At 38.7% G+C, this 27,991-nt stretch overlaps 1 protein-coding gene across 5 annotated transcripts in view; it reads right to left on the bottom strand.

Moving 5' to 3' along the window:
• The window catches only part of LOC149794731 (uncharacterized), a 97,277-nt gene extending 70,728 nt beyond the window's left edge, over nucleotides 1–26,549 (bottom strand). For 4 of the 5 annotated variants that reach the window (XM_089964345.1, XM_089964348.1, XM_089964349.1 and 1 more), the window contains exons 1-5: nucleotides 26,464–26,549; nucleotides 23,714–23,839; nucleotides 16,075–16,186; nucleotides 5,568–5,620; nucleotides 2,538–2,690 (exon numbers count right to left, since the gene is read on the bottom strand). In XM_089964345.1, the coding sequence (XP_089820471.1) occupies nucleotides 2,538–2,690; nucleotides 5,568–5,620; nucleotides 16,075–16,186; nucleotides 23,714–23,809 (414 nt within the window). In that variant the 5' untranslated portion in view covers nucleotides 23,810–23,839; nucleotides 26,464–26,549. Of the gene's footprint in view, nucleotides 1–2,537; nucleotides 2,691–5,567; nucleotides 5,621–16,074; nucleotides 16,187–23,713; nucleotides 23,840–26,442 lie in introns of all 5 variants that reach the window. The other variant, XM_089964346.1, reaches the window with a different exon arrangement.
• Between the last annotated feature and the right edge of the window lie 1,442 nt (nucleotides 26,550–27,991).

Genomic DNA, 27,991 nt, shown 5'->3' with positions numbered 1-27,991 from the left:
ACCTTGTTTAAAAACTTTGCCTGGCAGACTGATCACTTACGACAAGCCAGGTGTGAAAGCGGAGAATCAGACATTTGCTGTGGAAACCACTCATGTTGCACCTGTAGATTCTTCCACTGATATAAGACCTTGGGTTGGTCTATAAACAGCTTGAAAAAATAAGTGAACCAAAGCATCTGAGGCCGCAGAGGTCCTGTCAGGATAATCTGAGCTCTGAACTATCTGTGATCTATCCGAATGGTAGAAAAAACATAAGCAAACAGCCAGTTCCACCTCAGGCTGAAGGCATCTCCGATCGCGGACTGGGGAGACATAAAACGGGAGCTTGTTAATCAGTCTTGTGGCAATTAAATCCACTAAAGGCTTCCATCAAAGACTCAACAAGGACTCTGCAACTGCTTGATTCAACAACCATTCTGTTCAAACTATCTTGGCTCTCCTGCACAAACTGTCTGCAAAGATATTTTTCTTTCCCAGAATGTGACAAATGCAAATCTAATTCCTTTTATCTCTGCACAGAAGGTTCCTGATCCTCAATGCAGAGAGAAGGATCATGAATACCTCCTTGTCTGAGGTATGCAGCCACCCATGTGCTGTCTGAGGAGACTACCACATATTAACTCCTGATCTGATCTATGCACCCTTTCTGGGTCAAAACCAAATCTCTCATTTCCAAGTTGTTTATGTGAAAGAGACCTTCTTCCTGGGACCAATGGCTCTGGAGATGTACTTTTCTGAACTCTAAATAAGCAACCTTGAATCTGACAGTGTTTCAGCCAGGTTTGAGAAAAATGGGACCAATTGGCCCAATTCATTTTTTATAATGGTCCAACCTCATAATATAACAAGCTAATTTACATGGTCTATTTTACATTTGATTGAAAAACCAAATTAAGTACCTTCTCTACATTAAGTTTCTCCTCTGTGATGCCCCTGACCATGCACTAAAAGCAGGGAGCAGTCATATTCTTCTATCGTCTGCCAGTCTAACATTATGGTCATCAGTCTCTGCAATGAGTCAGCTTTCAAGCAATTTCTTGAGCATATGTGAACGTTGTTTTGGTAGCTAGGAATTGATCACAATCAGCTGACTGCAAAAGGGTTAGAAGGGCAAGCTTTGCCAACATAATCAAGTTAATAAAATTGCCATTATGGTACTTCTTTATCATTTTACATAGGTCTGAAAACTATTTAGGATACCACTGGTCTAAGACTATCAACTTCACAAGTGACCAGTCTCGTCTACTTGATTTAGCATCTACAACTGATTTTTTTTAAAGAGTTATATCTGCCACCTTTGGATCCTCCATGTCAGATTTTCACAAGAAGTTCTTACACTTTCCAAATGTTTAAAAAATGCTTATTTTTCTTCCTCATGAAGAAGCAACAGTGGATGCATTCTAAAAGATTTATGCCATTTCACCTCTGTCTGTGTGGGTTCTCTTCTCAGGATCGGTTAACATGGGTACGTGAGAAAGCTTGCCAGTAGCTTCTCGTGGGTCGGTTATTCTTCCTGGAGTTTTCCAGAGTTCTTGCTCCACCAGTCATACTGGCCACCATGTATAGCCTAACTTGTGCTGAAATATGGCATTAAACCCTACAACAACAACCACCAAGCAATTTAAAAGCAAAGGTTACTTCTTTGGAATTATTAGGGAATCTCTTTCAGAATTTCCACAAGTTATTTGTAAATTCTGTTCGTATTTAGTATTTTCCTTTGATATCTTTGTATCCTTGGAAAAAAAAGTAATTACCCTTCATCACCAGTTTCTCCTGTAGTTCTGTCTGACAGTGTGAATTACCACTTTTGGCTTTATTTGTAGTTTCAGACCATTTTCCAAAGCAGCAGATACATCCAAGTTCTGCTTTTGAAACACAAGGTTCAACTGAATAAATGTTGGTACAACATCCATTAGTATGTGCATAATGGAAATAAATCTAAGATCAGTTAGTGTTTTTGGACTTCTCTTTTCCTTCTCATTTGGCCTTTTTAGTTGCTGAAAATCTGCAACAAGCAGTTTCATTGACAACTCAGCAGCACATAATGCCTCATAAAAAGCAGACCAATGAATCTGATGGACTCCCATTAGTTTAACCTCTTCTTCTGCTGAAAGTTTACGAACTGCCCTTAACTAAACAGAAGGAATAGTGTCAACAATATTTTCTAGATGACCACTGGTCATATTTTATGCGAGAGAGAAATGATTTCCATACACATGTACTCAGACATGAGAACAAAAGAGCATCTCACATTTCATCAATGGTTTTCTAGCAATATATGAGACAAGTATCAATATTACGAGTTTTTTTTAGACAGTAATTTTTTGTAGTTATAATGACTGGACATGGGGAGCTATTTTCTTTAGAACCAAATTTACCCAGTCAGAATATGTGAACTGAGTTTCAATGTCATCCTAAACATGATTAATGAGGTGCTGTAACAACAAGCCACCTGCCAGCACACAGCTAGACACCTGACAAAGGATATAACATCACACAGCTCAACTCGCACAAAAGCATATTTCGAAAAAAGTTACCTTTAAATTATCAACTAACTGTTTCTCTTTAGGAACACCATCTGTACTATGACTGCTTTCTAACATGAAGTTGGTTCCTTCATTATTCTTTTCCTCATTAAAATGCTGATCGTGGCAGGAGGTATGCTCCTTCTTGGAATTTAGTAAAGCTTGCTGAAAGCAGAGAATTTTGCATTAGCTGTGAAAAAATGTATTGGTCAATTGTTAAATCATGAGGCTCCGATCAATGGCATTATTTTATCACCAGCTGGAACTCTTAGGGATATGTGCATCACAAAAGGGGTCTGACCATTAACAACTCCTGATAGAAAATCAAAATTGGGAGATGAGCATTGAAGGACCACTCCTTTAAACGTTGATGAGGAAAACTTGAAAATTCATTCCAGGTCTCGCTGCATGCCAAATCTGATGCTGCAGAACCAAAGTCAAATTGACAGACAATAATGAGCCTAACTTTTGGAATGTCAACAATCTAACTCATTCACGGGCTTATCAATATTAAGGTGCACGCCTAATCCATAACTTAACTGAGTTGTAATACAAGAAGCTTGAGTAGAGTTTTGCTACAGAAATCACTGTATGGAAAATTAGGGGCTATAACTCTTCAAGCAGATGGGTCTCAAACTGCAACCACCCAGAGGGCCGCATGAAGGCATTTTCAATGGCCCAAGGTCCTCACCACCTTTATCTTTCATGACACCTTGTGACGCTAATCATTTTGCAGGCCACAAGATACGGCTTGGCAGGCCACATGCGGCTCACTGGCTGCTTGTTTGAGACCCCTGGTGTAAAGCAATGAATACAACTCATTCAGCATCTCAACAAAATAAAACTTATGTCAAATTTGGTTAAAATCTAACAATTGGTATAAAATAAATCCTGCAGAATACAAAGTCAGAGGGATAGGTAATCAATGGGGACAATTCCTTAAATGATATGGAATGGTGGAAATCGAATTCAGTCATTGTTTCATCAATTTAAAGAGGCCTATCAAAATGAACAAATTTTGGTCAAGTTATGCTGTGGAAGCCAAAGTGAAAATGACTTGTAATTGTTGGCATAGCACCTATAAATGACGTTAAATTGCAAAACATTGGTAAAATGAAGATCTGGAGACTCAAGTTTGCATTCCGGCCATCCTGGGATCACAATTCCTTCAAATTATGAAGTGCAATGATGGAAACTGAATTCTTTCAAAATGTCATCAAAGTAAAGCTTCATACCATCTGCCAACATAGAAGACTGGAAATCAAACTCTTTTAGGGTCTCATCAACATAAAGTGGTATACCAAATTTGGTTCAAATCCAACGACATGTATTCCCAGTCAGAGCATCCCATCTTCCCTAATTAATGCCCCTATCCCTTTCTAAAGATGCAGTGCAAGACCTGTGCTTTTCAGTACCTGCCCGCTTCAGTAGTGTCAAACATGATGCAATAAGTGGGCAACAAGTTCAAAGGGTTACCAGTCCCACTTCAACCAGATGCCAAGTGGGAAAATGTGTTGATCAACTGAAAATTTTAACTGTGCTGATATTTAAAATGACTGAATTAAGTGGCAGAAAAACACCCAGATCTACATATGGTTTTCAAAATAAGATATAAAAAAAAAGAACAAATTTAGCCTTCATTATTATGCTCCAAAACAAAAGCACCTACCCACCCACCCCAGAAAATGTAATGCTCTCAGACAGGTTAATTAGGGAATATATGGTACATTCCTGATACCAGCTTGCTGTCAGACTATGTAATTACTAATCAAATGTACTCTAATTAAAGCTATTATCTGCCATTCGATTTACAACTTAAACATTCAATCTGAATCAGGCAATTTAACCTGAGTACCATCATTAATGTACATATCTGGATAACAACTGTAACAAAATTACTTTCCTCTGCATCCTAAAAATTCATATATTAATGAAAATGCATCTTTCTTAATGTAAATCTAATTTTAATCAAATAATACTTACCTGCTATTACTCACTGCAGGTAAGTACTATTTGATTAAAATTAGATTTACTACTATATCTTTTCCTGGCATTATTATCCAAGCTCATAATCACCCCCCCCCCTCCAATTAGCACTGGGAGGTTTAAAATAAAATCAACACAGCCAAAGTCATATTCACAAAACACCCATCTTTGGGCGCCAAAGATTTTAGTTACTTTAAGTGTCTTATGCAATCATTTCATTCAACAGTTCAAGGACATTATTTTTGCCTCCAATCTGTAATTGGAGATTAATGATAAACATGAGCCCCAAGTGGGACTGATGATGCTCCCCAACTTAAATAACGTAAGAGCTGATAGTTTCACTAAGCAGGCTCATGCAGCAGGATAAGAACACATGCCAACCTATCTAGACCTCATCGGTGATAAGAACACATGCCAACCTATCTAGACCTCATCGGTGATAAGAACACATGCCAACCTATCTAGACCTCATCGGTGATAAGAACACATGCCAACCTATCTAGACCTCAACGGTGATAAGAATTCATGCCAACCTGTCTAGACCTCATTGGTGAAGCAGTCCACACTTTCCCCATGTTAGACTAATTTTAGTAATGTTAACAAACTTTCATTTACTGCTATTGTTTATGTGCAAAAATGCATTTAAAAACTAGCATCTAACTAATATAGCAAGCATTATGTTCAAATGAAAATGTTTGTTAACTACACTCAGACCTTAATTACATCCAGTTTAGTTTCAGAAAATACAGTTAAAAACACCATCAAGCTCAAAGGCTTCTTGCCAGATCACTCAACCTGATATAACTTATTTTTGTTGCTTCAATTTCAAGTGGCAATGGCAATCCAGCCTCAAGACACATCCAATCAGCACAGAGTACATTTTCATATGCGCAACTTGAAACTAGTTTGCAGGAGTTCTCGCACATCACAGCTTTTCAAGTGTGCAAATACAAATAAACTTTGCATGAATCACATGATCGCATTCCCAGAAGTATATTTGCCTCCCATACCAAACTAAGCTTTTTCAGGCCCAAAACAAAGCAAACCTTCCCTTACCACAATCTGATTCCTTTCCTCTTCTGAAACACCATCCAAGTCACTTATGCCATCTGAAAAAATAAAAATGTGATCATCTTTAAAACACAGAAATTCAATTCAGTGAAAAGATTCCTTTCTACTATCATCATGGTTATCAATTTTAGTGAAGAATCAAATATATTTATTCTACATGCCAAATCTGGCAACCACAAATCAGGATATTTTGGCATTGTCAATTTCTACAAATATCCTTTATGAGACATGTTTTTGTCAAAGTTTTCATATTTAAAAAGTTCACAGGGAAGTGAGAGACATTACATGCACTTCGGGTCATACTCAAAATGGCTAATATATAAATAGAAGCTGAATGACAATGTCAGCAACACTATCAATCTTGATTTATGATGCTGAACCAAAAATCTATCTTCTAATGTCCGAGATCTGTGTCACTTAATATATTTGCCAAAATGCTGAACTCTCAAAATGAATGAACTACAGTAAAAACTGTTATGAGCGACCTCTGCTATGAGTGACCACCTGTCACTTCCGACCACAGACCAATCTTATTATATAAACGCTCTGTTGTGAGCAACCACCTGTTGAATGTAACCAGCAACCACAATGTCTTAGTAAAATATGCATTTAGACTCTGCTATGAACAACTGCATTACATAAACAGGGATAAACTCCAATGACTTGTATGTAATCATTTGTAACAACGATTGCTTGAATAGTAAGGATTGTTCTAATCAACAACTCGCATGAAAACAACAAAACAAAAAAAGGAAATCTGGCTAAAGGTTTGTATATAGTGACTGATGGTACAATCTGTAAACCAAGCTAATGTACATGTTGCGAATTGCCACTGTTAATCCATATGCCTGGGGGTGAATAATGTCTTTGTTTATTAAACCAGCAAGTGAAAATCATTTGAGGGATTCGACTGATAGTGTTAAGGCCTGTGATTTTTATTTTTTTGTATTTCCGATGTCAGTGATTACATATCAGTCACCAAACCATCATCTATTCAAGTTGGTGCGACCAGGTTACACACTTTGTTTATAGAGTTAATCCCTGTGTCTTCTTTGAATTAAGCTGTACAGTTTTGTCTCTGAACAAATGATTCTGTTTCTGGACAAGAAAACTTTCTTTTTATTTTATTAATTGTTAGATATGCAATGCACATGTACAGTGGTCCCCCTGACCAGCAGCCACCCACTCCTTACGGCCAGAATCCCATGACACTGAAGAGTTTGTGTTCAAAAGTACCCCTCAAGAAAGCAAATTTTTAGTAAATTATGTTTCTCCGAGAATACTTACCCAATCACATTAACGTTAGGGGATATAAGCCTGCTACCTCTCAAATCCAGCCCTACTAAAAGACGAAAATTCATCTTTTCTTTCTATCTCATATAGACCAAAGGGCAATAACTCTTGCCCCTTACCACCGCCAGGTGTCACTAGTTTTTTAAGCTGAGCAATATATATTATACGAGGATGCTCGCACAGCGGGGTGGTTGGGAGGGTTTTTAAGTAATGTGATCGGGTAAGTATTCTCGGAGAAACGTAATTTACTAAAAATTTGCTTTCTCCTTCAAATACGTTCCCCGATCATATTAACGTTAGGAGAATAGATAATAGGAGGAGGGAATGCTGAGCATCCTACCTCCACCCCGGATACCTTCTAGGGAATGATGGCTGGATTCCCCATTTGAAAGATAACCCATTCTCCTAATTTCATCAGCAACACAGCCTAGGGTCCCGTGATATGTGACCCCTATATACGGTTAAGAAGATAGATATTGAAATCTTCTTACCTACGAAATTTCACTGGTGAATCCAGCGAAGCTGATAGGCTGTGCTGATTGTTTTAAATGGGTCTGGTGGTCATCTGGGCTGCCAACACCGGACCTACCAGATTCAAGGTTTGCCTCTGCGAAGCCAAATCTCTGAGATAAAAACTGGAGAAGGTTGACTCTGCATGCCAGCCAACAGCTTCTATTATATCTCGGATCGAAACATTGCATTCGAATGCAAGGCTCGCCGAGATTGCTCTAATCTCATGAGATGTAAGGCGACTCTGATCTTGTGAGACCTCAAAGTACGCTGAGTGTATAACCCACTTCAGCCATGAAGCAAGGGCTTGAGGGGTGATATCCCGTTTACCAGCTTTGACCGGAAGAAAGAGGCATTTACATGTGTCCCGACACGCCTCTGTGCGTTTTAAATAGTGCTTGAGTGCACGAACAGGATCTTGCACGGCTGTTGCTCTTGACTTATCTATGGAAGAAAGCGAGCGAATGACGATTCTTTGATTGCCAATGGATGGTAACCTATTTTTGGCTACAAAGCCTGGTTGCATCAGGAGGACCACCGAACCATCTGATCTGAACTGAAGAAAGTTCGGGTCACTGGAAAGGGAATATAACTCGCTCACCCTGCATGCTGAAGCTAAGGCTATCAAGAAACATGTTTTGTATGATAGTAGCTTTAACGAAGTGTGGGCTAAAGGTTCAAATTTGTCTGAATTGAGCCATGTTAAAACACAGGACAGATTCCATTTTGGAAACAGGGTGAGGGATTTTGGTCGAATGAAATCAAAATTGGCTAAAAGATCTGATAGATCTTTGTTATGCCCAATATCACATCTACCATGATGGCAGAATGTGTCTGATATCATGGAGCGGTAGCCTTTGATAGTAATTGGGGCCAACGGTTTCTACTCGAAAAGCCAGAGAAAAAAGTCGGCCAGTGGAGGGATTGAGACACTCAAAGGGACGATGTTATTGATATGGCACCAGTCCCTGAAAACACGCCACTTTCCCTCGTAAGCCTTCAGAGTGGAGGGCCTTCTTGCTCTTGAGATCCTCTCCACAATCGAAGGTTTAAATTGTTTGTCTCGCAAGGCTGTCCGGACAAGAGCCAAGCGTGAAGAAGAAGACGGTCCGGGCAGGGGTGGAACACCCGTGACCGCAGTTGTTTGAGAAGATTTGGGCTGGTTGGAATCTTCCTGGGTAGATCTATCGCTAGATCGAGTTGATCAGTGACCCAGGACTTGTTCCATCTGAGAGGGGCAATCAGAATCATCCGACAGTTCTGACCCCTTAACCTCTGGATTATTTTCGGTACCAAAACCGTGGGAGGGTAGGCGAATGTCCACAACCCCTCCCAGCTGATTGACAGAGCGTCCATGGCCCAAGCCTCTGGGTCTGGAACTGGAGAGATGAAAATGGGCAACTTGCGATTCCACCTTGTCGCAAAAAGATCGATCATCGGATGCCCCCAAAGTGTGCAAATCCAAAGAAAGACTGATTGATGGAGTGACCATTTCATGTGAATGACTTGACCTTTCCTGGATAGAGTGTCGGCCAAGACATTGAGTCTGCCAGGAATGTGTCTGATTTGTACGTTGATGTGGAGGTTGTCGCACCAACGTAGAAACTGCCAGATCAGAATGCACAGGTCTGGTGATTTGGTGCCCCCTTGTTTGAGGAGGTAAGTCACCACCACAGAATTGTCTGACATAATAAGGACAGTTTTTCCTGAGAGCTGATCCTTCCAGAAATGAAAGGCATTGATGACAGCCCTCATTTCTAAAAGGTTGATGTGGAGAGGCCTCTCCCCTGGCTCCCACGTGCCGCTGACTGTAGCGAAGTCAGGCAACAGATGGGCACCCCAACCGTAGGTACTGGCGTCGGTACATACTGTTATCTCCGCTTGGGGCATCTCCAGAGGAATCCCTGTGGACAGCCAACCGGGGTTGTGCCACTGACGCAGGAATGATCATATCTTGGGTGTGATCATTATTGTTTGATTGAGGGAACTTGAAAAGGGGCGCCACTGTGCCAGTAACGTCATTTGTAAGGGACGCATAAAAAGATGGCCAAGCGGGATCAAGTCCGCCGCCGCATTGAATAATCCGAGGAGTTGCAAGAATTCTCTCCACATCCTGTTGGAAACGGACTCGACGAGTTCGACGATCCGGATTACGCAAGCAAGAGGAAGCCATACCAGATTCAGATCGTTGAGAAACTCCATACCCAGATGGCCAAAACGCTGGGATGGACGGAGATCGGACTTTTTCCAGTTCACGAGAAAGCCTAGATGATCTAAAAGTGCTAAAAGATTGTTTCTGCCTTTGAGCGGAATAGAACTTACCATATGTTTCTGGAGGATGTTGTCCAAGTACACTGCCGTCCCTGTAGATGAAGTCGAGCAGAACAGGGTGACGACGCAATCCATAACCTTGGTAAAAGCCCAAGGGCTGATGTTGAGGCCAAAGGGCAGGATCTGGAACTGATAAACCGCGTTGCAGTAAGCGAATCGGAGAAATTTCCATGATGTGGGGTGGATAGGGATGTGAAAATATGCATCGGTCATATCTAGACTGACGGCACACTCGTCCCGCCGGATGGAAAGATGGATTGATCTCGCCGTTTCCATCTTGAATTTCGGTGGTAAAATGTATTGGTTGAGGCGACTCAGGTCGATGATCGGCCTCAACTTGCCGTTTGCCTTCTGGATAAGAAACAGCCTGGAATAAAGCCCCGGCGATTGTGTTTTTTTTCTTCACAATCTCCACCGCCCATTTTTCTATGAGCGACCATATCTCCTGTTGTAGAAAGGTATCCTTCTCCCGATCGGACAGTACGTCCGTGAAGAGGAGGACAGGGGAGGGAGTTGGATAAATGAAATCCGAAGCCCCTTCGAAATGACCTGGATCACCCAATCGTTCTGAGGAAAAAAGGTGGTCCAGTGGTCCTGAAATTGCAGGAGGTGGCCACCCACAGGTTGGCGGTCCGCGGGTGGTGGGGAGGGTATGTCAACTTTTAGAGTTAGGAGGCTTGAAGACGGAGAAACTTTGTTTCTTACCGCCTCTGTATGGTTGTCTCCTAGCTTGATTAGACTGTTGTCTCCTGGCATTGAGTTGGGATCTATACTGCACATTTGATTGTAAGGATCCCTTGTCCCTGGTCCGCCAATCATCCATCTGCTGTGGCAGGGGATTTTTTCTAAACGCCTGCGAGGGTTGGGCAGCGAGTTGGAGGGGCAGTTCCCTAGCTGCCTGCTTCTGAACTTCTTCAATTTTTACTCCAAAGAGTAAAGGCGACCCAAACGGAGTCATCCATAAAGCCAGAGTATGATGGGGCTTGAGCGACGTGGACCGCAGACATGCGCCACGTTGTATCAGGTCTAAGTTGGCAGAAGCAGTCAACGCATTAGCCATGGAATGGTTAGCTGCCCTGTTAATAACTCTAGCAATCCGGCCGTCGCTTCCCAAGCGTGGTCATTGTCGGATTTTTCTGCGAGTCGGAAAATGGCTAATGAAGCCAAGTCTAACATTGAAGGCGTAGCGACTACATTCCGGACTAGCTTTGACGTGGCATGGAACACATTTTTGTCCACTTTGTAAAACAGTGGAGCAGACATGTGAAATGCTGCCATATTTTTGTCCAGAGCCGGAAGATCCATACTGAAGGCGTCTGAATGAGTTTTGTACCAGCGAAACGAGAACGTTGCTGGTACTTGGCTTTCTGAAAAGAACGCCTTAGCATTCCCCGGATCACCTATTCGTCATGGTAGACGATCATTGATTTCCTTAATTTTTGCCGACTGGGGAAGGAGCCGAAGGACGGCATCTCTTCCTCCCCGTCAAGATCTACAGACGCCTTAACTTTGTAGTCTTGAGTGGCGGTAGGAGGTGGAGGGCATTCTGAACTTGCCAACATCCTATAAATTTCTTCCACTGCCGCCTTGAAGCCAAACTCAGTCCGTTCCATGGTTGGATCTGTGTACGGCTGATTTGCAGGAGTTTCATCACCCTCACTGTCTGCCGAGTCGTGTTCTGGAATAGTTTGCATTTCTGGATAGAGCATACCAGGTGGCATAGATGACGCGATTCCGTCATCCTTGACACTGTCACTAACTCTCCCTTGTGGATAAGCCGTGAACATATGGACGGCCGGCCCTGCCGGCTGGTTTGTCTGGCTTGTGGTCGGCCTGAATGTTGGCAACGGTCCTGCTATCACCGGTACCGGCTGCTCCAATGGCCTGGCTGGACGGACAGATTTCTCACTAAAATCTCCGCCATAGTAGTGGAATGTTGCCGGCAGTACAGCTTGACGGACGGATTTATCACCAAGATCCCCATAAATCATATTTGGTCGGACCATTTTAGCAATAGGGTCCCCATGCTGGGACAGCTGGACGGCCGGTGACATAAGAGGTTGTATAATGAAATGGATCCGATAAAAACCCCATGCGTCCTGACTTACAGGCCCGAAGGCCATGCTCGGAAATGTGGGGGGACTTACGCCCACTGGGCAGCCTAAAACTGGGGGAACATTCCCCCAAAGAGTCAGAAAAAGCTGTGGAAGCGAGCGAGGGAAATAAGGGTAATATCTGGCCTGATGTCAACAGCTGCATCGTCGTTTCCTGGACCAAACAACGCATCTGTTCAAAGGTGGACTGTTGTACCCTGTCAACATTATTTTCCTCCATTGCCGCTGATGTTCTGTCCAAGTATTACACACGCTGCATGGTATAGATGATGTACACTTGGTACATACAATATAAGAGTCATGGCTGTCTTCTTTTGCTTTGAACTTTTTGCATTTCATGCATTTGGTTGACATTTCTACTGAAACGAAACAAGAAAAGAAAACAAAGCACAAATTAGCAATTCAGCATGTTATTAATTCGCTAATACCACAACCGTTACTAACGGAGTAAGCGAAATTAGTCAGTGTCACGTTAACTCTTAACTGACAACACGAGTTCAGCGACAGCGTGTATAACATGGTCTTCAGTAGACAAAATCCGTAAGGGTGACAAAGTCACTCAATTTTGAAAAAATTGTTAAAACAATGTATACAACCTGTAGAAGAATGATTGTCCAACGCAATAAATCCAAATTTAACTTCAGATGGTCCAATTTAACGCTAAGATGGCTTGGAATGTTTGGAAGTATAATGTATGTGTTATCAATACAAGCGAAGCTTAAAAACTAGTGACACCTGGCGGTGGCAAGGGGAGGTAAGGGGCAAGAGTTATTGCCCTTTGGTATATATGAGATAGACAGAAAAGACGAATTTTCATCTTTTAGTAGGGCTGGATTCGAGAGGTAGCAGGCTTATATCCCCTAACGTTAATGTGATCAGGGAACGTATTTGAAGGAGAAACACCATCCCTCTAAAATGACCAGCAGCCAATATATTAGTGCACTAACGTAAGATTTACCCCTCACAAGCGGACACATTTTATTATTCATGTGTCCAGAACCCATATTTAATAATGGAAAGATTATTAACCTGATTATCTTTCCCAACGTCTGTTTCTGGATGTCATGTTTTCGTTAGTGAAAGAAATGTTGGATAAAATACATGCACCACTAAGGTTATTATTATACCATTAATGCTGACATTTGCAGGAAATGGAGGCAGCATGTTTTAATAGCTTTGGTCTTCACACAGTGAATTTTATTTTTTAACTGATGATTATGACTGGATATAATTGTCAAGATCATGACATGGTCAGATAAAAATGGGGTTAACGATGTATTGATAAAGCTCTGGACTTCAAACAATCTGTTGTTTAATATTGATGATTATGGCAGATGTAACCTTGTCAAGATCATAACTTGGTCCGATAGCTGAAAATAGATTTTGTGGATTAATACACACACACACAATTAAGCTTGAACAAAACAGGGTACCAGACAATGACCAAAAGATCATGTGACAGTAAACTAGAATCTATATTCAGTCAAGATAATACAAACAGAATCTAACATCTGGTAGATCAATATATAAAAGACATCAGTAAGAAACGATATTGGATACTTCAGTACATGCATCGTGTTTTCCCAAAGTGAACCATAATCCTTTTCATCCTGTTTCCATCATGGACAGGATATAGTGGTCATCGTGGATTGTCCACATCATGGTTTGCAGGGGATGGATAAAGTCTTCTTGCCCCAGTTATAAAGTCACAGAAATATAATTATGTAATAGTGGACATCCACAATATTGCATAGAACTTAACTATAAGCTCAGCTACAATATGCAATGCTGTTTAATATTCAAGGACTTACCCACTGAACAGATTCATGTTAGCATACTGCATGCAATGAACAATAAATTTCCAAGCACTGAATGTGGAGACTATTTAAGTACTTCACAAAATCCATAATGTTTAATCATAGTAGCGGACACTATTTAGGTACTTCACAAAATCGACAATGTTTAATTGTTTAATTATAGTAATTTTAATGAGAGGAATAGGCTGTATGAAGTGCATTTTATAAACCAACAGCTTTAACACACATACTTTGGATTGCTGGTTCTGCTCATCTGTCTAGTTTACATGTACCAAATGGACAAGTAAAAGTGATAAACTTGTATGTATTGTTTTCAGTTAATGCCAGTGCAATTTATTTGGTACAGTACATTCTTTCAATTCACATGACAATTACTTCAAACTGTACCCTATTATCAGGCGACTATCTTTAATAGGTTTATTTACTAATTTGTTACTTTTTAACCGAAGTATATCTTTTAAGAAGCTGACACGAATATAAATAAAACATTTTGGTGCTAAAAGAACATGAATTATACGGGATTTAGCAATTGGTCCAACAATGTGAAATTACTGAAATTATGCCCATAACTGCCCAAATGGCACTGAATCTTTAGGAAAATAAAGCTTCCAGTCATGTGAACAAATATTGGGCTATAGTATAAATACACCTGCCCCATTTGTTTGTACCCCAATTTCTCATTTAAAAAACAAAAAGCACAAATGGGATAAAAGATGCATAGAACTTAGTTCATGTATTGATTTATAATTTCAAACCTGATTATGCCATAGGGATCCCTAACACCATTATCATCTGCATGTTTCACTCCAAACAAAGTTTCCAGTGTAAAAAAAAAAAAATGATCGCCAGTCATTTCCAGTGAAGGAACATAGGCAATACTACACATGTATGTACATAGAAGGAAAATACTATGTCATCTGTTTCTGACAATTACAATGTCAAATCAAGCAAACGAAAAAAGTATGACAACTATAAATTTGCCTTTCACAAGGATTTAACAAGAGGCATAACTTCTATGTTCATGCATGCAAAGCGATATCACTCTAAACTCTCAACATTACGGTAATTTACAGAATTATCCGGCAGTTACCGAATATGATGAGCAATGTTACAAGGTTGTCTGAGGAAACGAGACTCACCCATAGTGTACATAATATGGCACCGTGTTACTATGGAAAGTCTGTTAAGCACAAAAGTTGCAGAGAATGCATGTGTTAGGACCAGTTTGGTCAGTTAGGTTAGAAATCAATGAATGAATTGACCAAGTTCTGTTCACATTTTATCACGAAAAAGATTTCTGCTATTGACAGGGGGGTACAAATGGGGAGGTCTATTCAGACTAGTAGTATATTTAAAAAGAATAAAAAACATACATAAATAGGGTGGCACCAGTCTGTATGTGCAGATCCGACATGTGAGAAAAATAAATTGTTGCAGTATATCAAATCCATCCTTTCATCATCTTTTGAAATTCATCAAAATGCATACTATTATGGAAACTTGGATGTGAAATGGGTATCTACAGTAGATACGATTGTTTCTGCTTGCTGTACAATAAAAATGGCCTCCAGTTTTAGCTTTATCAAAGTGGAATTTCTTCATTTTATAATTAACCCATCCCATTGTTTAACTTTAACAGTATTATGCATCAGATGAGCACTAATGCTTGTACATCACTCAAAATGATTAACCACAAAAGGTTATGCCTCGTGTTTACCAGGCTATACAATCTATCTCTAGTTGCTATTAATGTGGCTTCATATTTTTCACAGCTTTAAACAGGTAATTCTGTTAGATCTTTGTTAACTACGGTACTGTGAACTAAAGGTGGTTTTGGCTTTAAAGGTTGTAAATCCCTATCATTGCCTGTTGATTCATTCATATTAATTCTAAAGTTCCAAGAAAACAGATGGGATTCTTGAATGTGAAACCACTTCTCACAGATTCATTCTATTTTGATACTACATAGATAGCAGATCAGTCTAAATTGAAAATTAATGGTGCCAGACATCATAAAAAAACGGATTGTATCGATGTGACTTTTGGATGTTATATGACTGAAAAACGTTATCAAGGGATTTTGTTCAACTTAAAAATATGTTGTACGGGACCAATGACATTTTATGCAACATCATTTTTGAGCTCAGAATCACTCATTGGTACTGCACAGTTCAAATAATCTCACCTACTGTATAACTTTCAAAACTCATTGTCCCCATCCATGGTTCATAAAGATCAGCACTTTTCATGGACAACAATTAAATTATCAAGCACTATTATTAACTGTGTACAAACCAAGGAAGAATATTAAATATGGTATGTACAGTCCACATTATTTCAGAATTAGGTTTTCATCCTTAAATCACAACTCTGGAATATTTTTGGTTAAATGCCTGTCACAGCCATACTGGAATTAATGCAGCTTACCCAAAAGTGTCATGTTTCTATCCACCAATTCTTCCTGCTGGTTAGTTTTCTTGTTCCTGTTCTTCAATCTGTCTCCCCTGGTAATGGGAGAGAGAATGTCTACCATTTGAACCTGAAAGAAGTCATTAACATATATCGAACATTATTTCTAGTCTAATAAATGCACCAAAAACAGCAATATGTTACTTTCGACCCTTATATCTGTGAAGACAAAATCAGGTTGCAAGTTTTTGATGAAATGAAGGTAGTAAAGTTTTCTTTTCATATTTGATCACATATCAACCTCTTCCTAATTGTACTGTATAGCTGTGAACTTTAAACCTTTTTAGAAGCCTTTTCTACAATTCAAGCACATTTGCAAATTTAACATGCTTTCTTATTGTGGAATGTCAAGATGTCATACAACATAATCTAGGATATGGTTGCAAAAGATGTGACATCCTAGCAAAATGAACTTGAAATGACTTCAGATTAGGGAATGACCTTAATATTGTTACTGGCACTCCTCTGTTTGCACCTATCTGTTTATGGCATCCATCTAAATTTTCAAAATTTGTCATTTGCCCACGAGCAATGTTAAATTTTGTTCTAATCTTTGCTTTCCTGTCAAAGTGTGGTCAATGTAAACTTTTTTCAAATATCTTCAATTATTCTGTATTGTAAAGAATGCATGCAGCAGATGACAAACTCAAATATGAGTATGAAGCAATAAAACCTAACATTTCTTTATGTATGAATGTTCTAGTTTCAAAACATTTCAAAAACCAAACAAATCATTCATTTGTTCTCTGGTGTATGTCCAAGTTTAAAATAAACAGTGAAGAACTGTCATTAATGGCATTTTGTAAATACTTCATAAAAATCAATAAATGAACAACATCCTGCTCATCTGTACTTCCTGATTCAGATGATGTTTGCTGAATTGAACAGAAAATCAGAGAGGCATTGCTTAATAAGAAAAGCAATAAGATTTCCCACTTAGTTATAAAAAAATCAAAGCAATTTGCTTATAACAGCATTTTCGTGAGTCAAAGATTTCCAAAGATCTTTAAGCAGAAAAATTTCAAAGTACAAGACTCCAAGTGTCTAGTACCAAAGTTTACAAACCTGGTACCACACTTACTCTTTTGTAATACATTTTATGTGATTTTTTCAAGCAACCAACTAAAGATGGGTTTATTTTTCCAGGAATTTTCATACAAGAGGCAGGTTCTGCACACCTGTCCTCTGAGGAGAGAAAGGAATTTGGGGGGAAATGCTGAATGGGAGTTGATGGTTGACAACATTATTATAAGTACTATATATGTATACCTAATTTAACCCTTTACCTCATGCAAGTGTCTTTGGACGCCTCTACACCATTCGCATGGAAGCACCTTACGACGCCTCTACTCCAGTTGCATGGAAGCGCCTTTTGACATCGGCTGTAAACATCAGCCATTTTAAGCCGGTTTTCGTAGCGCCACCTTTGGGGAAAACCCCCTATTAGATACTACATTCATTTCTGCGAATGACAATTATGTCAGATCATGTGGTCACTGTTTATGCACTGGTCGATATCTGCTATTTAAAGTAACTGGGTCATAATCTCCACTCTCCAAAATGGCGGTCGCAGATTTCATTCAGTACTTACAAAGTTTTCACGATAAGAATCACAACTATGAAAGATTCAATAACTTAGGTAAAGGCTCTGATATTGATGAAGGCAGCAATTAGTTTTTATAAATTATCAAATTCAGATGACTTAGTGATGTAGACGCAGACGAAAAACTTGTAAATTTCGAACATGAGAAATGGCAGCTACGGTTGGTCACACAGCCTCACTGACATGACGGTGAACGAGTTCTCTCAAGATTTTAAAGCACATAAAAAATTCTTCTGTGAAAAATAATTACACAGCTATAACAATCGGACTTTACTCTTAAATTTTTCCACATATAATAGATGTGTACCAAAAATGTAAAATGGTTAAAATTGCTGTTAAACATAACATACACTACATTACTTAGGTGGCACTATACAGTTTCGCATTTTCCATAGGGTTAGGATTTTAAAGAAAAAGAATTTCCCCAGCTTTCCTCACTGGTTATACTGGCTATTTAAAATAGACCTCAAATATCTTAGGTATAATTAAAAGAACCTTTAATTCCCTTTATTTTGGTGTATGATTGATGGGTGTACTATGGGTTATAGAGTATACAGCTTGGCCCTACTTCAAATGTGCACCTTTCAAAAAAGTGCTAGCTCTACTTGGTCATTTTCACTTCCTGAACTTCAGAGGTAAACTATAAAAAAGAGCCGATAACCTTTTTTACATTTTATATATTTGTTAATTCATTCATTGCACTTTCAGAAGCTGGTATTGTCTAGTCTGGCAAAATTCATTTTCCCTTAATAGCTGCTATGTATAGTGTACTTTAGACTAATTCAGGCTGGTTTTTTAACACAACGGAGCAGTCATTTTAGTTAGCAGTGTGCTTAAATCATGTAAAATTTCCAAAAGTACAATATCCAAAGAAATATCATCCACATTACATTACTGTAGCATATAGGTATGCCAACATTCTCTCCACTGTGCATGTTTTAAATGCAAACTACTTCAACTTACATACGTCACTCTCTCTAAAGTACATATTAATTGGTGAGCCCCCCCATAAAGAGAATATAGGTATTATTATTGTATGATTCAGTTATGTTTATATGGCTAAAACATTTAAGTCGCAAGCATCAAAACAATCCTTTTGAATAATTCTCCTGCCTTTCTCCCCACAGAACAATATTTCTGAGTGTCAGTTTCTAAGAAGTCCAGCAGCCCCCCATGATAAAAAGTGAGCTATTTTAAGAATGCACATTACATTTTGTAAACATAGCAACCAATGTTATGCTGAATTACAGGAACATGAAACTAGCCACAATTATTTCCAAGATATCAACAATGAATTTTACAATTTGAAAAGGGAGGTAACTCATCAGGTTCATAAAGTTCAAAGCGTAAAATATTTGCCTATTGTTTAATATGGAAGAAGCAAATTCACTTTCACATCATTTATTTTTTCATTTCATTACAAATAAATGAAAAGAAACATTTTCACCATATATTTCTGTCACTTATTGCAACAGTTTTAAATTTAAGTTGACTCTATTCCTATATTCTAAGACTTCTAATTTCCCCATAATTAAGGTCACTACTCACACAAACATGCCTCATGGCAAATTATGTATGCAAGAGCAAAATGATCATAATTAGCTTATTTTCATGCTTAACATCAATATGAATGTACCATTTTATTCAGAACACCATACATAATTATATGAAAATAAAAACAATAAGTGCATACATTTTTATATTTGCTTTAAAGTGGCGCTCTACAGTTTCTTATTACCTCAACAGAGAACACAAAATCCGGACCTGCCAACACTGAAAGAATCAAAATCAGGAAAATCACCATGAAAAATCAGGAGGCAGGTTAAAAGATCAGGAGGTACAAGAGTAAGGTGTATACATTAAGTAAAAATATCTACTTTTGTTTTTTCAGTCCACTGTATGTTGCAGATTTGCATTTCTGCAAAAGTTCATCATTTATTTGTCTTTGGGTGCCAAATTTGCTAACAAGAATAGGTTCCAGGGTTGATGCTGACAGGCTGGCTCTCTGGCTAGTTCTGTGTTTTTTTCTGACCACTGAGACTGCTCTCTCAGCACAGCTCTTGTTGTGCAGTATTGAAAGTATTGATAGCATTACTCTTCCAAGGGTTGGAAACAACGGTTGGCTAGATCCATCCCCCCCACCCCGAGAGAAACCTATTGATGATCTGCTCTTTCTACATTCAATTCTGCATCTAAATTTTATATTTGGTAAAGCTGAAACTCTATGCAGATCATCACTGTTGATTCTTTCCATTCGGCTGGACAAAAAGGCCAGATCCTTAAACGATACTACAGATTGTCTAGACACATTTGCAATGCTTGCACTGTGTTTATTAATGTCATCTAGACCACCACATCGTATTGAGAGATGCTGTGAGCAACATTGGCAGAATGCGTGGCCCTGTGAGTTGATGGACACATGAAAACAAACTGCTTCCCCATATCACTCCTACATTTTTGATCCCATTTCTTTTTATTGGCTGGTGAAAATTCATCAGTTACTCCCTTTTCTTCTTTCTTTTGCTTCTTGCTCAGAAACTTATCCATTATGCTGCTGCGATTTGCTGATAGAGTCAGATAAAGAGAACCACACTGTATTGGCAGATGAAAACCAGAAATCAAGCCGGATATGGTCAAGTTCTAAGAACATACTAGACACAGAAAAACCAGATACAGAAACAATGAAATGGAAAATTATGTTTTTGTATTTAAAAAATATGATGGGGGGGGGGGAGAGATAGGTCCAAAAATCTGTATTCTCCTGATTTTTTCAGTAGGGTTGGCAGGTACGAAAATCCCTCTATTTTGGTCCTTTCCTTAACCATCTGTAGGTAATCAACCATGTGTCTTGAAATTTTGGTTCATTTTCGTCCCTCTTACCAACTATTTCCTTGCCATTAGGTTGTGCAACGTCTTCAGTTCGCACCAGAACATGAGCTTTCATCTTGCTCTATGGTATAAAATGTAGCAAATGATCTTAGCATATAAAAATCATTATCTCATTTTTCACATTCATAAAACTCGCTGCATGTTATGCTCTATACAATTCTATAATGGTTGACCACTAGATAAATTTGTTTTAACATTCTAGGAGACAATTAAATCAATAGTTTCTGCAAAATCCAAAGCAAAGAGCTCAATCACTAAGATGCCTGTATCACTGGTCAACAGTGAAATCATTACTGACTTGAAAAGGCCCTAATCTGTAGTATTTTGGTGTGCCGAACACGAATATAACCGTGAAAAATTTGTATTGGCTCTCGTTTTGAAGATATTCATATACCTCATTTTCTATGTTTCACTGTGTAAATTTCTCCAGTAGGACTGCAGCAACATCCGGAATAATGATGTAACATTGCATAATACCATCATGCTCACATCATCCACAGTTGATTGCATCATTTTCTGATGCAATGCAATACTAATGCCATGCGGCTGCTGAAGTAAGTTGACGTCAGCAGTGTACTATACATGTGTAAGCCTATTATACTAATGCCAGGCGGCTGCTGAAGCTGACGTAAGCAGTGTACTATATAAAGCCCAATCAGATAGGTTCAGCATTTAAAATATTTTAGACGTTGTGCGAGACAGTTCAAGCTACTGTTACATAAAACTTATTATTTTATCCATTTACGTACAATAAAGAACAGTAATGCCTCGAAAGTGTGTTAATACCGCGGACAATTTTTGCTATATTTGTGGGGAAGTGACATTTGCCAACCAGAAGAAAAGTATCAATTCTCAAGTGAAGAAGGCATATCATCTTTACTTCGGATGCAAGGTTGGTGACCAAGACAAGCCTTGGGCTCCGCATATATGCTGTGCTACATGTACAACACAGCTTTCACAGTGGTTGAATTGCAAAAGGTCATCAATGCCGTTTGCAGTCCCAATGGTGTGGAGAGAGCCAAGCAACCACCTAAATGACTGTTACTTCTGCTTGGTTCCTCCTCTTTCCGGCGGAATAACGAAGCGAAAGAAGTCGAGAATAGTCTACCCAAACATTCCGTCTGCATTGAGACCAGTTCCACATGGTGAGGGACTTCCTATTCCAGAACCTCCAGCAGAATATTCTCTTGATTCATCTGACGAAGACAAAGGTGAGTCGACCTGTTCTTCTCCTGGTCCATCAGCATGCAGTGATCCAGATTTTCACTGTGGTGCATCATCAACCCCACACAGAATAACACAGGAAGAACTAAATGACCTGATTCGTGATTTGGACTTATCAAAGAACAAGGCAGAATTGCTAGGATCAAGACTCCAACAATGGAATCTTCTAGAAGAAGATGTCACAATTACTGCATATCGAAAGCGCCACCAGCAATTGGAGCCTTTCTTCAGAAAGGAAAGTAATCTGATATTCTGTTCCAATATTGAGGGCCTCATGAATGCTTTAAAAATCACTCATGACCCACAAGAATGGAGACTATTTGTGGACTCTTCGAAACTGAGTCTCAAGGCTGTGCTTTTGCACAATGGAAACATTCTTCTATCTATTCCAGTAGCGTATGCTGTCCACATGAAAGAGACATACGATAACTTAAGGCAGCTACTGAATTCCATTGAGTATAACAAGTACAGCTGGCACCTCTGTGGTGATTTGAAGGTAGTTGCCCTTTTAATGGGACTGCAGCAAGGATATACAAAATACATGTGTTTCTTATGCGAGTGGGATAGCCGAGCAAGGGAAATGCACTACATGAGGAAGGAATGGACTCACAGGCAGAATGTAGCCATTGGAGAGAAGAATATCCAACACCCAGCTCTGGTTGAGGCTCAGAAAATCTTGCTACCACCCCTTCACATCAAACTAGGTTTGATGAAGAACTTCGTGAAAGCCATTGACCGGACTTTGCCAGCATTCCGATACCTGCATGAAAAATTCCCTCGACTCAGCGAAGCAAAGATTAAAGAGGGAGTTTTTGTGGGTCCTCAGATTCGAGAGCTTTTCAAAGATGACCGGTTCAACAACTTGCTGGAAGGTGACGCGAAACAAGCATGGAATGCTTTTCGCCTAGTTTCTACAAACTTCCTCGGAAATGTTAGGGCAGAAAACTATAAGGAACTAGTAGAAGACATGTTGATGAAGTATAAGAAACTTGGCTGCAATATGTCTCTAAAGATTCACTTCCTTCATTCCCATTTGGATTTCTTTCCTAGCAACTGTGGTATTGTTAGTGATGAACACGGCGAACGTTTTCATCAAGATATCGCAACAATGGAACAAAGATACCAGGGAAAATGGTCCACTATAATGCTGGCTGACTACTGCTGGACACTCCTCAGAGATGCTCCCGAACAGCTGTACAAGAGACAGGCGAAGAAATCTAAGATGTAGTCAATGACTTGATTTTTTATAGGTAGGCTATTACAGTTGACCTTTTACTATTGGAATGCATTTCGTTATGTAAACATTAATTTCTTGCAGATTACAAAAAAACTAGAGCCAATTTTGCAATTTGACTGTCATATTCGTGTTCAGCACATAAAAATTGATAAGAATTGACTAATTTTATTTCAGTAACATGACTTTTGTAAAAATTTGTTGTCCAGTGTATTTCAACAGTAAATCTACCTTACCATAGATTGATCAACAGCAAATGGATGAGCAAGACTTAATTTGATATGGCATTATTTTTAATTTTTGCCTTAAAAAGAAAATGAACATCCCCCCCAAAAATTTACAGTACACACCGAGTACAACAAACTGTTGGAACCGCAAATAATTTGCACGACTTTTCCCCACTGGTTTTAAGAAATTGCATGACTAACAGTTTTTGTTGCAAGAAACCCATGATTCTGCATTCTGGCAACATCTCTGCTGTTAGCTCCATGAACTGATCTTCTATGTGGGCATCTTGGATCCATTCCAACTTTGAAATGTTATTGTGTTGTTGTTTTGGGTTTTCTGCCATTTTCAAGACAAGATAATCTTACTTCAAGACATAATATTTGTGATCAAATGTCCCATAATATCTAAAAAGTTCTTACCTCAGACTCAGTTTCATCTTCCTCGGACAACAATTCTGTTTTCTGAACTCCAGACCGCAGTGATCTTCTTTTGACCATTCGAGGCAAAAGAGCCATATTGTTCAATCCTCATCAGTAATGAGTATCCTAGAAATAAATCGCAAGAGTTGACGAAAGCATCTTAACTTCATGGTCAGTTATAGTACATGTAAATAAAATTAATGTATACAAAATTTATAGTACTAATAAAATCTTGCAGATAATGAGAATTTAGGTATTCACGAATCATAAAAAAGTCCACTGAATAAGAACATCTCATTGCAGACAAAACAGATCTGGTTCATAATCTGTCATGAAAATATATAGGGTATATTCTAGAATGTGTGACTCGTAATTTCTAAAACAAATGTCCCACCACAAAGATTCAGCCACATTTCCAACATCATATTTGCAAGTCCAATCATTACTTCTACAGTAGAAGCTCATGAGATTTTCAAAAACCCATTCATTTCCTTGTTTCTGTTGCAGTTCATGCAATATACTTTATTATCATATAAAGTAATACTGCATTCCCTGGGGAGGTGTTTGGATTTTTTAATGTAGCTTTAAAAAACATGCAGTTTGACAGTTTATAGTGATGTCTAGCACTGGGGCATCATACCGCAGACTTGTAGCATGATGTCACACCCAGTCACATTATCCTGACACCTGGCCAACCAGTTCTAACACTAGCCTCTTAATGCTGAGTGACAAGCGAGGCAGCTGTTAGTACCATTTTTGTAAGTCTTTGGTACGACTTGACCGGGAATCAAACTCACAACCTCCCGCATCTGAGGCAGATGCTCTAACCACTAGGCCACCAGAGCAATCATTCCCTGGAGTGAAAAGAACAATAATGAAAGACAAATATCTAAAATGTTTATTCATGTCTCACTGAAGTGAAAGTTTCTCATAGTCACCCCATGCACAAGTTCTCAACTCATTCAGCCCCAATCACGCCTGTAGGCGTGATGAGGCTGTACCTTACTATCGAGCTCTGCAACATCAAGGTCATTCAAGATACACCAAAGTGGATGGTATTACAAAAAAGCAGATACAGCTCAAATGATACCGAATAATCTGGACCTTCTAGCTGCACTACAAAATAAAAAGGGAAAAACCTAATTCTTTTAGGACCCATTTTTCTTTTTCCACCCAAAATTTGCTCGTGGTCGGAATCCGATTTTATGTCCGGATTTTATACCTTTTGGCCTCAGACCTAAGGCAGACCGGTCTGAAATGCACACTGACAGATGAATCTTTGCAAAACCTAGGATAAGGTGGGCATTTGGAATAAAGATTTGTCTCCATATGAAAATGATGGGTCCATTAAGCAAAAAAAAATTTTTTTTAATACAAATCCAACTTTTACCCTTCTGGTCATGTGCAAGCAAAACAACCAATGGAAAACAATGTTTCTAATACAACTAGGCATTAGTCAAATGAAAAATCTGTTGAAAATCGATGCATTACGATCATCAGAAACAGCCCCAAAAATGTCTTTCCTACTCGCGTTTCAGGCGAAAATGACAAAAACCTCCAGGGCCAAATGATATAATATAATGTACAACTTTTTGTGACATCCAACAATGCTCAAAGAAAAAATGTTTTTAGACACAGGCCCAAGGCTGGTGACTTAAATAAACCCACAAGCCCTGACTGAAATTCCATAAGCCCAGACTCCAATTTCAACATGCCCAAAATTTCCCTTTTTTAATTTTGTCACTGTGACTCACACATTGTTGCAGTAGATACAATTCAGATATAAATTCAATAGGGTTCAAAGGGGTTTGAAGGTAATGCAAGTATCATTAGTGCTTATGACTAAGCTGGCATGCATCACAAAGTAAAACTCCGTCAACCAAGAAATCTGAAATTTATTTCTGTTGGGCTTTGCCGCTAGCTAACCTAAATCGGCTTCAAAAATGAATTAGACTCAAGTCTTAACACTATTCCAACAACTGAAATGATCATGCTTTGCCAGGAATACCAAAATCGGATAAAGGAATGATAAGAATCTTAAAACAAAGCTATCTAAACACTTTCTACAATATTATACTTTTATTTGTTCCATTAAATAAGTGTACTAAACTCAACCAGATTACAGCATTCCTGGTTTCCATCACTTTCCAGACAAATGAAATGCAGGTCAGAGAAACTTGAAAACAGGTCCATTTGCTTGTGTGAGAATTAAAATTTATTTGAAACAAGACTTTGGAGTAAGTAAGGTCTGATTAAAACATTATGACGTTAATATGTTGAAAAGCGTCCTTATGGGCTGCCAATGTCAAATGTGAGATATTCCTGAAATTCTACTTTGGTTACGATTTTAGTCGACATCAAAACACTCTAAACAGCGCCGTTATTTAGGCAATAAGACCTCGACGACTAAAACATAAATATCAATTATCAAGATCGAGGTCTAGACTAAGGGTCCATATGCATAAACGAGGGTAAAAGGAAACACCGACTCATACGAGTTTTTGGTTTTAAACAAGGGAAGCCTTCTTAACATTGAACCATCAATACACACAGCTTGTTTCATATACGTGTATAGTCAGTGTCCAATGTAACGTTATCAACAATAATATAAACTTTAAAAATATACCATACACCAATTCATCAAATAAATTTTAGTGCAGGCTAAAATCATTAAACTGTTAACATGTTTACGAATAAGTTTGTTATAACGGTGTAATTCAATTGCTGACAATTCAGTGTTTGGCATATACCCTGCTAAAATTGTGAACTTCGCTGTACGAGGTTCTACTTTTTGTCTCAAACATGGCGCGAACTGTCTTTCTTTTTTAAGACAGACTGGTTCAGCCCCATATGAAATTTTTCTTTAAACAGTGTCAACGTTAAGTTTATTCCATGTATATTTTATCCGCTTCTGAGAGCCGGATTGACTAAAGAAAGAAAACTACAGAACACAAAAAAGAAAAGACAAATGGTCAGCAAAATAAAGTAAGAAAACTGTTATCAGCACATATTGGTGACGAAGAAAAAAGCTTCTTTTTCATGTCCGTTTGTTGTATATAGATAATACGTAAGTCCACCACTCATTATTAAAAAGATATCATTAAAATATTCTGTATTAATAATCCAGAAATATAACGTATCCAACAAATATGAACTTATTAATATAAATTCTTAATTTTTGCACTCCCGATCTGAAGTATCATTTAAAACACTCTTAAATGGATAATTTAATCTCACGTTGTTTAATTTAGTTGATACAGTATTTCTTCTCATAAAGTCGAACATGTCTTCCAGAGGAGGTAATCCATAAGATTAAAATATTTCACACTGGGATCGTTGTGAAATAGACGGCTACCCAGTGGTGTGATGTATATTTGATTTAATTATATCTTATTTAAATATATATTTATTTCAATTTGTTTGTCAATTTAAAAAAAAAACAACATATTTTTCATTACATCATCTTGTAATGTAAATTTATTCACTAGAGATGATACATTTTTTAGAAAATAGTTTGACCTTGACGGTTAGTTTATAAACACCAGGTGTTGATCTAAATCTGACCTCGTTTCAGAATTTTTAGTAACCTTCGTAAACAAGTTATGTTTATTTTAAAATGATTAGTAGTGAAGTGGGATACGATAGGGACCATGGGAAAATACTTTACAGACCCCCTGGGACGGTATAGGAACAAGATTTATAGGGAAATTGGGAATTAACATTACAGACCCCCCTTGGGACGACATAGGGACAATGGGAAATTTAACATGGGTGGGACTATACAGGGACAAAAAAGTATTGGGTCTATATAGGGACAAGGGAAAGATAGCGTCTGACGTCACGATTGGTAACACTGTAGCAACTAGGGGTAGGTGACGTCACAGGGCTGATCAAAGAGCGGGGTGTACAGAGAGAATACAGACAAGACTTACATTATACATATACAACAGAAAACAGACATTTTTTGAAGGGGTTAGGCAAGAAAGTCAATTTCTTTTCGAGATATAGGAGGGGCTCTGAAAAGGGCCTTTGGGTTCTTCTTCTTCTTCTACTTTCTCCATTTTTTCCACCAGCTCCTGACTTTCTCCATTATTCCTTTCTTCTTCTCCTTTTTTTTTTGAGACTCTGGCATCCAGTCAGGGTGGCCCATGGCTCTAAACTTCTGTTGGATCTTCATCCAGTTATAGTTGAGCCTCTCAAACGCTTCCTTTTTCTTTCTATTCCCTTGTTCTTTCCTATATTTTGCCCACCTGTCCTTGATTTTCTGCACTTCTACAT

This window comes from Sinohyriopsis cumingii, chromosome 7, assembly GCF_028554795.1.
Source record: "Sinohyriopsis cumingii isolate HCF-2022 chromosome 7, ASM2855479v2, whole genome shotgun sequence".
Taxonomy (NCBI): Eukaryota; Metazoa; Mollusca; class Bivalvia; order Unionida; family Unionidae; genus Sinohyriopsis; species Sinohyriopsis cumingii.
This window is presented reverse-complemented; position numbering and strand designations above follow the sequence as displayed.